The 12,905-nt window shown below is 46.6% G+C and overlaps 1 protein-coding gene across 1 annotated transcript; it reads right to left on the minus strand.

Moving 5' to 3' along the window:
• Positions 1 to 2,435: 2,435 nt before the first annotated feature.
• AKAP1 (A-kinase anchoring protein 1) lies at positions 2,436 to 11,677 on the minus strand. The gene is made up of 10 exons (XM_010173499.1): positions 10,021 to 11,677; positions 8,242 to 8,375; positions 7,551 to 7,677; positions 6,852 to 6,982; positions 6,328 to 6,505; positions 5,572 to 5,722; positions 4,855 to 4,922; positions 3,317 to 3,390; positions 2,671 to 2,736; positions 2,436 to 2,525 (listed from the first exon to the last, which is right to left on the minus strand). Exons 1-10 carry the CDS (start codon positions 11,675 to 11,677, stop codon positions 2,466 to 2,468), a joined length of 2,646 nt encoding a protein of 881 aa, XP_010171801.1. The 3' UTR covers positions 2,436 to 2,465.
• Between the last annotated feature and the right edge of the window lie 1,228 nt (positions 11,678 to 12,905).

Raw genomic sequence — 12,905 nt, forward strand, 5'->3', positions numbered from 1 at the left:
AGAGACAACTGGCAGGTGATTTGAAACAGTGAATTCACACAGGCTGCCTGCAGCAGCAGCAGAGAGCTGCTGTACCGCACAGCCCCACACAGAACCCCAGAACGGCCTGGATTGGAAAAGCCCTTTGAGATCATGGAGTCCAGTCATGAACCCAACACTGACCAGTCCCCGACTAACCCATGTCCCTCAGCACTGTGTCTACACAACTCTCCAATCCCTCCAGGGATGGGGACTCCACCATGCACCACACTCAGGACAGCAATAAAGTGTGAACCACCCGCAGCACAAGAAGTCAGATACCAAACTTCTACCTGGGAGATCATGCCTGCTGGTGAAAGCCATCCCTCAGCAGATACTGCAGGCTAGCAAGGACTGAGAAACCCTGTGAAGTGAAACCCTCTTCCTGGGGAGAGAAGCAAGAAGAAAGGACGTTGTCAAACCCTGGTAACTTCCAACCCCATTTCTCCCCCATCAAAAATCCCCATTTTATTCTTCACCTACCACTTGCCTAAAGCAGCACTGAGTTGTTGTTCCCTTTTCAACACACAAATATGACCAAGGGGACATCCTGAGTAAATTAATTCCACAAATAATAACAGTTTCGACAGCCTTGAGTACCAGTACTCACACTAAGGCTTTCCAATAAGTAATGAATCATAAAAATAAACCCAGTTTTCAGCTGGAAGTGAAAGGAACCCCAGGAGATTTGAAGATTGACCTTTCTGTATCTGTTGAAAAGCCATCAGGATCTCAGCTCACCTCCTGATCCCATCGAGCTCCCTTCCCAACCCCACATCGCAAGAGGTCAGGAAATGAAGGCTCTTAGTCATCACAGTTTGATTAAGACGGCTTAAAATTCGAGCTTTAATTGAAATGGAAAGAAACATTCCAAGAGGATATATGTTTTATAGATTTAACCGAGTTACCAAATTTACTTTTCATTGGATGTTATTGCAAACATGAACATTAAATCGTAAGCGCCGAATAGGAGAGAACTCAAAAAAAAAAAAAAAAGGAAAAAGATTTAACCATACCATACAAGAAGGGATTGGACCAAATGCTTTTGTAGGCAACTATCCAAATGTGTGATGTGCTGACATGTTAGCTCATAGGATGTAAGGACATCCTTGAATCCACTTGAAAAAACTTCTGAGGACTGACTACATCAACATTTTCCTGGCAAGAACCTTCTCTGCCAGCAATAAATCCCAGCTCAATACATATCTAAAATGATATACATTAGAGGGCATGTGTTTAAGAGTATTAAGTCAGCTTAAATTACTTGAGCAAATTTTTAAATATGTGATAGAAATCTAAAAAGGAGCAAAAAAAAAAAAACAAACAAAAACTGAGAGAGAACACCACTGCAATCTTAATGCCAAGTTGTTACTTTTTTTTTTTTTAAACAAATCTGTACAGCAACATAGCAAAGAACGCAGTGATCACAATCCAAGCCAGACAGCAATCCCAGGGAATGCTAATCCTGTACACAGCAGAGATGAAACACTCCCAACATTCAGATGCTCCAAATACATCGGCTACCCTAATGCACTCCAAACCAGTTCTACCTACATAGGACATTTTGGTGTGAAAAAGTTTCTGTAAAGTTCCCTTTGTTTCCAGTGTTTTTCTTGTACAAAATATTACAATGGTTTTTTTATATATATTTACAGACTTGCACAGTTAGAAAAATATAAACTACAATTGGGCTTGGCAATCAGTTCTTTTCTTTAAATACATGACATTTCAGACCAAAAATTGTAGTGGTAACATATCCTGCACTTCAAGCACCTGCACAGAGAAGTTTTCTTCCTTAAGCATATCAAGCCTAAAAACCATGACTGCAGCGAGACATGTGCCACAGTAAGTGCAGTGAATGCAATTCATCTGCCTCCTGGCAGAAGGAAGACAAGATGAATGTTGTTTGTGCAGGTTAGTGGCACAATACAGAAAAAATCCATAACTGAACATTAAATTCCTTAATAACATTCATTAATTTCACAGGCAGAGCCTGTTAAAAAAGGACAATCAATGTAACTGTTAGGAAAAGCAGACACTTAAGTTCATGGGGCATTATACATCTTGAACAAGAACGCAACCACGGTTCACGTTGCAGGGGCATTCGGCAGCTCTGAGCAAGCCCCAGGCTTGGCAGGTTTTTTCCATTCAACTTTTGAGAAGAGGCCAGGGAGGATTTTTTTGCTTTAAAGCTACAGTATCTGTCATTATGGCTTTTAACACCCCGCCTGCCGCGGAGATGAGGTATGTGTTTCTCATGAAATAGTAACAGTTGAGCAAAACGAGTTTCAATGGACCACAAAACTCCGCACCAGGTGTAAACAGGGTTTCTTAGGAGAGGTTGCCAAACCGAATTGTAACAGTGCAAAACAAGATTTCTTCTTTTGTTTTTGTTTTTGTTTTTTTTTTTCTCTGCAGAAAGAGTTGTCAAGGCCTCTAAGACATTGCTAGTAGTCAAGCCACTGAGCAAATCCTCTTTCCACCAGAGTTCTGTTTACTGACACCACCTAAAGGGACATAAAAAAAAAAAAAAGCAGAAAGGTGAACAAACCACTAGCAAGAAACATCAGCAAGTTCCTAACCAACAATAAAAAAAGTCTGCATAATCACAAACTCTAACAATGCTGAAAACAGGTACATCAACATACACACCTCGTCTCCCATCAGGTTCCACAGCTGTATCAGTGGCAGACCTGTTGCACTGTCATAATTTGTGACCTGGAAACATAGAAAAACATTAGTGTGCAGCAATTCTGGTCTGAGCCATGGAGGATGCAAGGCGAGCATCACTCACTGCATGTCAGCTCCTCAATGCTTAAACTCAGGTGTAGGCTTGAGGAAATGGAGCTCCTGCCACCAGGCAGCTGGGACAGCCTGCGGGCAGGTTGGCTCTGGTCACTCCAATCCATGCCCTTGCTTGAATTGGGGACATGTTGGAGCACTGCACAAAACCAAAGGAAGCTCCAAGATTGAGCATCACAGATGCTATCAGCTTCACACGCATCCCAGTTCACTAACCCTGATAGCTACAGCCATGATGAGAAGCATCCAGGAGCCCTTCCTCCCTGCCTGCACCAGTACCAAGAGGGACTACCCAACCCTTCCCAGTCACACAGTCCTGAGTGGTGCTGATGCTCCACAAGGAAGTTCTCAGCACTGAGATATCTCAACAAGAACCTGCCCAGCAGCTGGGCTTCCAGGCTCTGGCTTTGGTTTTAACACACAGCTTGCTAGGGGACAGAGAGGAGAACAGCAGCAGTCACATCAGCACCAAGGCTTTTCCAGACAGCTCTCGTACCTGCGCCACCAGGACTGCACCTCTCGTCATCTCACTAACAGCAGCGTTGGCTTCAGATGAAAAGTGATCCTCATCTTTGGAAAGAAAAGAGCAGGAGAAAACAAATGAGATATTCACAGGCTTGAAAGGCCAGAAGGGACTATTAAACTCATCTTGTCTGACCTCCTACAGAAGTTGGACCAGAGAATCCTCACCCACTGTTGCTGCAGGCTTTTGCTGAAGCCAGTCTATTAAGCTGGAGATCACACAAGCATTCTGCCTGTTGTGTTGCTGAAGGGAAGGATGAAGTGCTCTCTAAAGCCACTTGCTCAGTTAATGTGAACACAAGTGGCTGATGAATTTAGGAGGCTTTAAAGACAGAAAAGTCTACTTCTGCAGTCACTTTGAGCTGCCATTAGTATTTTGATCCTTAATAAAGTCAGCTCAGGGCCCTCAGGACTTGCCTGACCCTGTGCAGAGTGCAATACTGTAAAGGGGAACTCCAAAGCATCTGTACCGCAGCCTGGCTGGCACCTCAGCAGTGCCAGAAGTGCTCCTGGCAAGCGCCAGCTATGGCTACGTTGCCAACTCCACACCTGTAACACAGCAGGAAACCCTTTGGTCCCAGGCAAGACAGTTACAATCGATGCTGTAGACCAGACAGAAGTGTTTTCATTTGAGAGGAAAGTTGCTTATTTCCTACCAAATGGCTGCAAAATAAAGTTTCTCCTTTGTGCTCCCCACCCTGAGACCACCCCCAGCAGCAAGTGAACTTCTTACAGCCCCACAAACACTGAAGGAGGTCAGTTACCTCCAGGAACATGCAAAACATTGACTTCTGCTGGAAGCAGCTTCACCCTTGCCATCCACCCACAGTCCTGGCAGGGCCTGCACCTCCTGGAGTCCTGCCAGCCACAAACCCCAGCAGGAAACCTGGCTTGACTTCTAACTCCTGCAGCCACCCCTTCTGCACCCAGAAGGGCAGCTTTATAGACACCAACGCAGCGTGCATCTCTAATGCCATGAGAAAGGAAAAAGAAGGAGGAAAAAAAAAAAAAACCCAAACAAAAAAACCCCAGAAAGCATTTCTGAGCAGTGAGTGACATTCTCCCAGTGCTTGGAGGGTAGTGTTTGGAACACAGAACTGCACACATCAGTCATCTTAGTAGGAAAATGTCAGATACTTGTCTAGCAGATTAAAAACTAAGTTTGCATTTACAGCTACTCTATGACAGAAGGTGGCAGAGTAGTTACAGCTACTTCACCTCTACCCTGCCAGTCCTGACAACCTGCTGTTTAGGAGAGTAATTCATTCTCTCCTCCATGCAGGAAAAAGCCTGGACATTCATCATCTTTCGCCTGGAGTCTGACAGGTTATGCTATGCTAGCACATTCAGAAGAATAAAATACAATTTTCCCAATCCTTGCTCTAGTCACATCAGAGGCTGCATGTACAGTAGGAGGGAGAAAGTTTAGACAGAGTCATGGCTCCTACACAGCTGGCATCCATTTAAACCCGCAGGAGGAGCGCCAACAGGACGTCTCAAGAGCTCCATTACCTGGAAGTGGCACCACGTTGTCTAGTAAAACTTCTGCTCCTTGGAAAGGTAGTGATAAAAAATCAGACCTTAAAGAAAAAGAGAATCCATCAGAATAAGAACATGGCTTTAAGTTAATCTTGTATTCTTTAAGGTGACATTGATTAATCAATTGCTCTAACAGGAATTCAGTTTAAAATTGACAACAGCCAAAAAACCAAAACAAAAACCCCAGACTATTCTCCCAGCAATCTAAGCAGCAGCAATAAATTGTCTGATTATCCTGCCAAGTTGGACTGGGCTGCAAGCAAAAACCACCTCCATAACAGAGGTTGTACTGATTTTCTCCCACCTCTGGGGCACAATCAAGTATTTAATGGGCTCGTGGAAGAAAACCCTCATCCAACACTGTTCTCCCAGCCAATGGGGCTGCGACAGAGAATCTGAATCCTATTCCTCTCTCATCAATTCACCACACTTTGGGGGCTCCTAAAGACATCCTTTTGCTCAGCTTCCACACTGAAGTGGCAGAATTTGCTGTTTCCCCCTGCTTCAAAAAAAAAGCCTTGTAAGGGCTTGCTGTGCTCCCAAGGAATCCACACCTGCTGCTGAGACAAACCTTTCTACCATTTCCGCTTCAGCTGTGGAAAAGCCTATCAGCAAGTCAAAGGATAGGGATGCCTTTGACAAAGATTTACATCACATATGGCCTCAGGCCATGGAAAAGGAGCTAGAGACCTGATTTGTCTGAGTGTGTCGACCTTTACTTTGTCATATCCTCCATAGTCCACGTATCTGAGCTCCACTTCACCAGTCTCTTCAAAGTAGCTGATGACTTGAGCCCGTAACCATGCTCCATCCAGGCCTGGAGCGGCACAGATAATCCCAACTGCAAAACAGGAGAGGACAGAGAAGAAAGGCTCAAGTAGGAGTGGATTTCCAGAAATCTGCACTTCAGGCACTAGTAGTGCTGCACAGTTATCTACTGAGAACCAACAGCATTTCTGATGCTGCTTCCATCATCTTCAACACCACCAGTACCCCAATCAGGTATCCAGTTCCCTTCCAGCCTTTGGTCACTGACGGTGACCATCTCCAAAAGGAAAGTGCTAACAAGCCCTTCCAAGTGATGCACCCTCCACTTTACACCACATACAGACAGTGACACTATGAAGATCTGGGAGTAGTTCCACACTTTTTCTGTAAAAATACACCAGATGCCAAGTTGATTAGAAATAACCTGGGACAGACTTCATCTCATTCTGAATTTCAACGTGTAACTAAGTGGCTAGGGAGGTACTGCAGGGATGAGTGGGGTAAGGAAGAGTAGAGGAACATCTGTACTCAGCTTAAAAAACAATAAAATGACAAGTGAATTATCACATTCTCATCCACTGGGAAACCTCCCAAGCCTAACTCAGGGGCATCAGGCTTTTGCATGACCCTACACAAAGTTTCTCAACTGAACAATTTGTGAGCAAACGAGTTACTTACCTTCTACTGGAGTGGGCAGGGTTGGAATTTCAGGTTGAGAATAGCAGGCATACATCTGCTGGTCCAGGCTACGCAGGACATGGAAAGTGGGATGTGTATGCTGCTGTAGAAACATGTGCCCTGCGTCGACTTGGTTTGCCACAACCACCTCTACAGTGACTCCATCTGGGAGGAAGAGCTGTCATGGGGAGAAAAGACATTCTCATTAGTGGTTATTGCAACACAAGCTTCATTCACAGCAACTCCACATCCCCCAGCAACTCCTGAGGCTTACAGCTGTGGTGGAAAAGCCTTGGCACTACGGTATTTCATTCTCAGGCAGAATAGAAACAGTAGTGGAAGAGGAGGTAGATAAATCTGATTGGTAACAGCTACACAAGCTGGACAACAGATAGCCACAAAAAAGCCCAAACTGTTTTTGAGGGCATCTCTGAACCAGCCATGTGGATAGAGCATACCACCAGAGCAGTGTCCAGCAACAGCTTCCAACCCGACATCAGCACCACCAGCAAGCTGGGACTTACCCAGGCAGTCATAAGGAGGGAATGAAGCGTCAGTGGCGTTGGTGGAGGCAGAGCATAGATGTTGGTGAGACACAGCTCTTTGAACTTCTTGCCAATCAGGCTCAGCGCTTTTTCTACTTGATGCGTGGAGCCTGGAAGACAAAAATCGCGCAGAAAATCTGTAGCACAGACATGCTGAGGACACCCCTATCCTGTTAAACAATAGAGCTACCAGGAGCCTTCTGCTCTACCTCAACAACTTAAGTTTTAATAGTTTGGCCACATAACCTGATATCAGGCCAACATGAGCAACTCAGACCGTCAGGTCCCAGTTTCAACAGCTTTAGGCTCCAGTATGAACCCAATTCACTGGCAGGTATTTTTCAGCCACAATTAATCTAACATCCTTCACAGTCAAGACTGCATTTACTGCTACACATCCCAGAGCTCCTCCTTCAAGCCTGAAGGGATCCTGCAAAAGCTGTTGGCTAAACTACAGCAGTCGAAGGTGTTCACATGCAGTCTCACCTCTAGAACAGAGGGTTCGTGTGTCAAGGCACAGCTGACTGGGCATATACCTCTGCTCTAACATGACTCGGCAGAAAAGTTTTATAAAGCACTGGACTCACAAAGCCACTAAATCTGTTTAAATTTCTTGCCCATCTAATTAAGGCCCACAAGCTACTTATTAGAGCATGAATAAAGAGACATTCCACTTACCTTCAATGTGACAGACTTGGGAGTCACGGAAATAAGGTAGTGTTGCGACATAAATTTTGGCACCAGACGATTGCCTCAAGAAGCTCATAAATCTTCCTTGTTTGCCAATCAAGCGGCCAACTAATTCCTTTATGAAAGAGACAAGAAAGCAACAGTCAGGGAGAGAAAAGCAGATCCACCACCACTGTTCTCTGTGGCTTATTTCGCCCACATTCCCAGTTCCTGTAGCGTAGAGCCAGGCAGGACAAATCTAAGGCAACGCTGGAGCAGTGCGGAGTTCAGCTGGTCTGTGAAAAGTCACGGTGGATACAGAGCAGTAAGCACAGCTCATTTGGATAGATCCATCTTCATCTCTTGTAGAACGACACAAAGACACGATGAGACAAAACCAGGCCTGGTAAAGGCTACTGTCTTCCTACAGTCAAGTCACATCCTCTCCCAATCTCCCACCACTTTTTTGGAATGAGTCCAACAACCAGGGTTCCCCTGCACACAGCCCTGACATGCCTCTTCTTTACAGCTGCATACTGGCTCTTCTCCTGGTGAGTCCCAATGGGAGCTAAAGGCTTAAATCCTCACTGACTTGTTGCTGATCAACCTGGGATGGCTCTGAGCCAGCACCAGATGGGAAGAACCAGAAGATGGCTATGTAGGGCAGGGCAGATGCGCGAGCAGGCCAGCAGCTGGTTACCTTTGGGACCTCTATTTCCCAGATAACGAAGTCGGACTTGCTGGATTCTCCTCCTAGCTTAGAGTTCTGGCGAGTCACTGTCTTCCTCATGGCACAGCCACTGTCCACGAAATCCACGCTATTTACATCCGAACCTACAAGACATGCACACATGTCAGCATCCAGACAACCCATGCAACCCAGCTGCCAGACACAAGCCCATGAAAATGCATCATTTCACAGAGAGGTTACACTGAGCTCTTCCTGTGCATTCAGCTGGGATGTTCCTGCACCAGGTTCTCCCCTCTTTCAGAAAGGGTCAAGTCCCATCACACAGAGCTTACTCGTTTCCTTTTATTCCTGGAGAAAAACCTGCACACCTCTGAGGCTTAAACAGGGCTCTTCACAGAGAGTTCAGCGCGTAGGGATGGACATGCAACCTACTCATCTGCTCTTTGCACTGACATGATGCTCCTGCCACCTGCGCCCATGACTAGCTGTGGCAGGGAATTGCCTATTGCCCACATTTGTCCTACACTTGAAGAAACAAGTTGCCAGAGCTGAGCTATGTTTCATTTCCAAGCCATCAGCTGGTACCAGGAACAATTCTGCTTGGGAAGGGGACAAGCAGATGCCTAGAAAGTCCAAGGCAAACAGTGCAGCTGTTTGCGAGAGACTTCCTAGACAAGGATGAGGATTTAAGTCTCACATCCAAGCTGTGAAGGTCAGCTGTAGGACTTCTTACCCAACATAGCCACATTATCAACTTTACCTGCTCTATCCCCTCTCCCTACCCTTCAGCTGTCTCAGTGCAGAGCTTTCAGCCCCTGTCACCACCAGGGTCCACAACACTCATACCTTCTGGTCACACCAGCCTTCACAACAAAGCAAAACCATTTTCTTCCTATGGTTACTCTCACTAGTGAAAATGTTTTGTGGGTTTAATCCTCAATTGTTGGCAAACTCAATCCCCACGTCTTTGCAACAAGCGGTGTTCAAACTACTCTGTAGCAATGACAAAAGACATCCCATCATTAAGGGCTGTCGGCACCACAGGGTCCCACAAAGGATTTGAAGATCCATCCCCGAGGTCACACGGGTTAACAGTTGCTCAAACAGCTTTGTATTCTGCCAGGCACACACCATCCAGGATCTCAAAGGTAAAAGCAACACAAGGACAGATGGGGGAACTCCATGAACATTGCTCCCTGTTGGGATTTCTTGGCATGTACCTCCCCTTCCAAGCAGGAAGGGTTCAAACAGGGCTTCAGGGCAATTGCTCTGCAACCAACTGATTCGACCACAATTCATCAGAGCACCTCCCTGTCTCCTCCAGCAGCACCTCAGAAACCTACAGCCTCCTTTCAGCAGCAGCCCATAAACACAGAGAAGATCCCAGTGCCCACTAGAGGCTGCCTGAACTGAAGCAGAAACCATTTCTACTAGCAGGTCTCAAACCAGCAAGGTGTTCAACAGCCTGGCCTACATCCAGACATGGTGCAGCACACTGGGCTACTTAAGCACATGCTTAGCTTTGGACAAGAAGCTTTGTGCTAAGAGTGGACCAGCCTGTCCACCCCTTTGCAGTATGCCCTGAAGATCACCCAGCTAACATTGGAGACTACAGATGGGAATTCTGAGAGCAAATGCATACCCACCTGCACATGAAGTTAAACTTTCATTTACTGGGGAAGTTAAACATGAAGAGGATTTATCTGAACATACTCTGAAGCAGAAGAGTTACAGCACACAAAACGTTAGTTCACCATGTTTTTGTAGGAGGATTTTCAGATCCCTTACCTCCTGAGTGATCTCCCACCGCCCTGCTACACTCATGATGCAAGTCTGGACCATCCTCTTGCAGTATCCCATTACTGTGTGGCACTTCCCTGTCTTCAGGCAGCATCAGAGGAGGAGGTTTTTCACCTAGTACTGAGCTCTGCTCAGCAGACATGTCTTGGGTTGCAGACATGCTCAGTGAGTCCAAATGCTGGCCTGATGCGACAGACAGCGTTGTGTTCTGCAATGGGTCCTCCACACTTGTCCCAACTTCAGATACATATGTGCTGTACCCAGAGTCCTCCATAACCAGCAGTGACTTTTCCAGTAAGTCTCCATGGTTTGTCACAGGAGTCCGTCCAACTCCTTGGGACTCACCACACACACGGTTCTTCACCCGATGGTCTTTTGTGTCCCCCTGAGCAGGGCTGGACGAACAGCCGTGTGCCAAACAGCTGGAGTCTCCCACGCTCTGATCCCGTTCCTCCGTCTGCGGGGATGTCAGTACCACAGCATCACCCTGTGCAGAAACGTTCTCATTAGCTACCGTAGCTTCCTCCGCAAGCACCTGGTCAGAGGAACCAAGGCTTGCCATCTCCAGAGGTCTCTCAACTCGGCTGGCGGTGGCCTGGCAGATCCAAGTGGACGCACCACTTGCGGAACCAGACAGCACTTCCTCAGTTGCTGCCAAAATGACCTTGGAAATGATCTGTATCGCTACTTGCTCAATTTTCTCAACTCCTTCTTTGTCCAAACTCACTTCTCCAATCTTTTCTCTTTCCAATTCATCCCCTTTTGGCTGTGAGTCCTCCTGACACACAGGTACAGTACTGGCAATGGACTCAGACGTATCTTCCTCCCTGGACTGCTCCAAACAGGCAGACTCCAAGCTAACCGGTAACACGCTCACTGCAGAATCTTTGTGACTTGATACAATTTCAAATTCATTATTGAGAAAGGCTTGTGGGGTATTGGCTTCCTTCTCCAATCCCAAGCAAAAGGCTGTCACAGCGCCAGGATCCGACAGCACCATTTGTGGCATCTGGCTTTCCTTCGGGGGCTTCGCTGGAGAACCACCCAACTGCTCTGCATTGCTGATCTCCTCTGTGATTCCCAAACACTCTTGTGTCACTGTCATTGATGCTGGTGGCCACTGCTCTTGGTTTGCACTAGAGCTTGAATCCTGTGTCAGGCTCACTGCAGCACTGCTATGACACACTGTGCTCTTTGAGATCAGAGGGAGAGAAACACAAGCAGGGACACCGCTTTCATCTCGAGATCCTATCGTTTCTAGTTTTTCACTGTCGTCCTCAAAGGCGCTGGGCTGAGTTGTCTTTACTGACAGGTCTGGAAGGTCCTGTGAGAGATCTGGCCTCTTCTGAGTTTGACACAGAAGAGAGGGCGTCGTCGACCCTGCTGACAGCAGGGAGGTCGAGGTTTCATTCTCTGAGCATTCCTCTTCTGAAGACAGAGGCAGTCTTCGAGGAACACATGCTTCTGTTCTGGGTGACGAGTTATGCTCTGGCACTTTTTCCTGCTGCTTTTTCTGAATGGCTATTGCTTGTCTGTCGTGATAGCTTGCATGCTTTTTTCTCTGGGAATAGATCCACCAGCAGCCAAGAAGTGCCAGCACTCCAGGTATGGCATATGGGATGATACTGCGGAAGCGTAAAGCCATTTTACAGAGCCTCAGCAATTATCTAGAAGGAGAAACAGAAACCACGTTAAAATAGTCCCAGGTAACAGGAAGGGCGAAGTTTCATAAACGCCTGGAGGTATGCATGAACTGACTGGTTTTCCAGCCACTCTTTAAAGTCACATCTTTGTTCTACCAGCAGACCACAGAACAAGATCCTTACCTAAGACTAGGGATATCTGGACATTGCTCATCATTTTACTCATCCATTTCACCCTACCCCACTTTTACACTTCAAACAATTCCACCTTCTTTCTCCTGCCTCACCTCTGCAGGTCACTACTACCCACAAGGAGAGCATCCAGCACTGCAAGTGTCTCCAGCATCAGGCTGGGGTCACAACACAGCTGTGCCATGAGTGTTCCAAGACACTGACCTGATAGCTGCAGGCCTTCCCAGCTCCCAGCTCTTCACTTGAAAGGCACCATCAGTTCCTGAGAGCCTCCAAGGCTGACAACACACACTTCATTTGCAAAGCATCTCACCTCCACTGAGTTGTGATGTTTTAGTGTTCTCATCCACAGCGTTGCCAGAGGCTGGGGCGCGGGCACGCAACACAAGTCTGAAGTTAAGTAGGAACTGAAGAGCAACAGCAGCTACTCTGTTGAATTCTACACACACAGGACAGGAATTCCTAAACAAAGAACAACTACAGCCCAGTGAATCAGGTGCCTCCCAATAACCAGAAGTCCCTCTAAGAGATTTTGCAGTCCTGAAGATGGGAAATATGTGATAACACCCTGATAACAGTGGTATTTGTCTAGCAAAAGCAGCCTGGATAGAGACACTACTACTTAGGATCCCAGCTCCAAAGCTTGTTCTACATCTAAATGTACTATTTTGACAGGTGAATTTCTCCAGTTGAAAGCTGCCTCTTGTACTCTACAAAGTGTGTGAGCCCCTCCCTGCCCAGACACCACTGAGACTCAGGTCCCACTCACGCTCCTCCATTTCCAGGCCTCACCTGGGTTAGACGAGGCAGGGCTGACAAGCCTTTCCTTTTCCTCAAGGCAAGTCTACAGCTGGAACACAAAGCTCAACAATTACTCACAGTCCCAAAACAGTCTTGCTGCAAAGCACTTACAGTTTATATTTTTACTGAGCAAGAATTAAAGCAGAACATCACGTGTCTGACGATGCTTACACACGACAGACTTTCCTCCAAACAAGCCTCAAGACTTTTGCCAATGAGCAACAAAAATAAAGATTG

Source organism: Antrostomus carolinensis, unplaced genomic scaffold, assembly GCF_000700745.2.
Source record: "Antrostomus carolinensis isolate BGI_N321 unplaced genomic scaffold, ASM70074v2 scaffold14608, whole genome shotgun sequence".
In the NCBI taxonomy this organism is placed as follows: Eukaryota; Metazoa; Chordata; class Aves; order Caprimulgiformes; family Caprimulgidae; genus Antrostomus; species Antrostomus carolinensis.

What these genes read in the sequence shown, in the direction of transcription:
- AKAP1 (XM_010173499.1), bottom strand. Translation starts at nt 11,677, where the DNA reads ATGGCTTTACGCTTCCGCAGTATCATCCCATATGCCATACCTGGAGTG. An exon ending in GGTGGGAGATCACTCAGGAG is followed by an intron (nt 8,376 to 10,020) that starts GTAAGGGATCTG and finishes CATGTCTTGTAG; the next exon opens with GTTCGGATGTAAATAGCGTG. An exon ending in CAACGTGGTGCCACTTCCAG is followed by an intron (nt 3,391 to 4,854) that starts GTAATGGAGCTC and finishes TTCTTTCCAAAG; the next exon opens with ATGAGGATCACTTTTCATCT.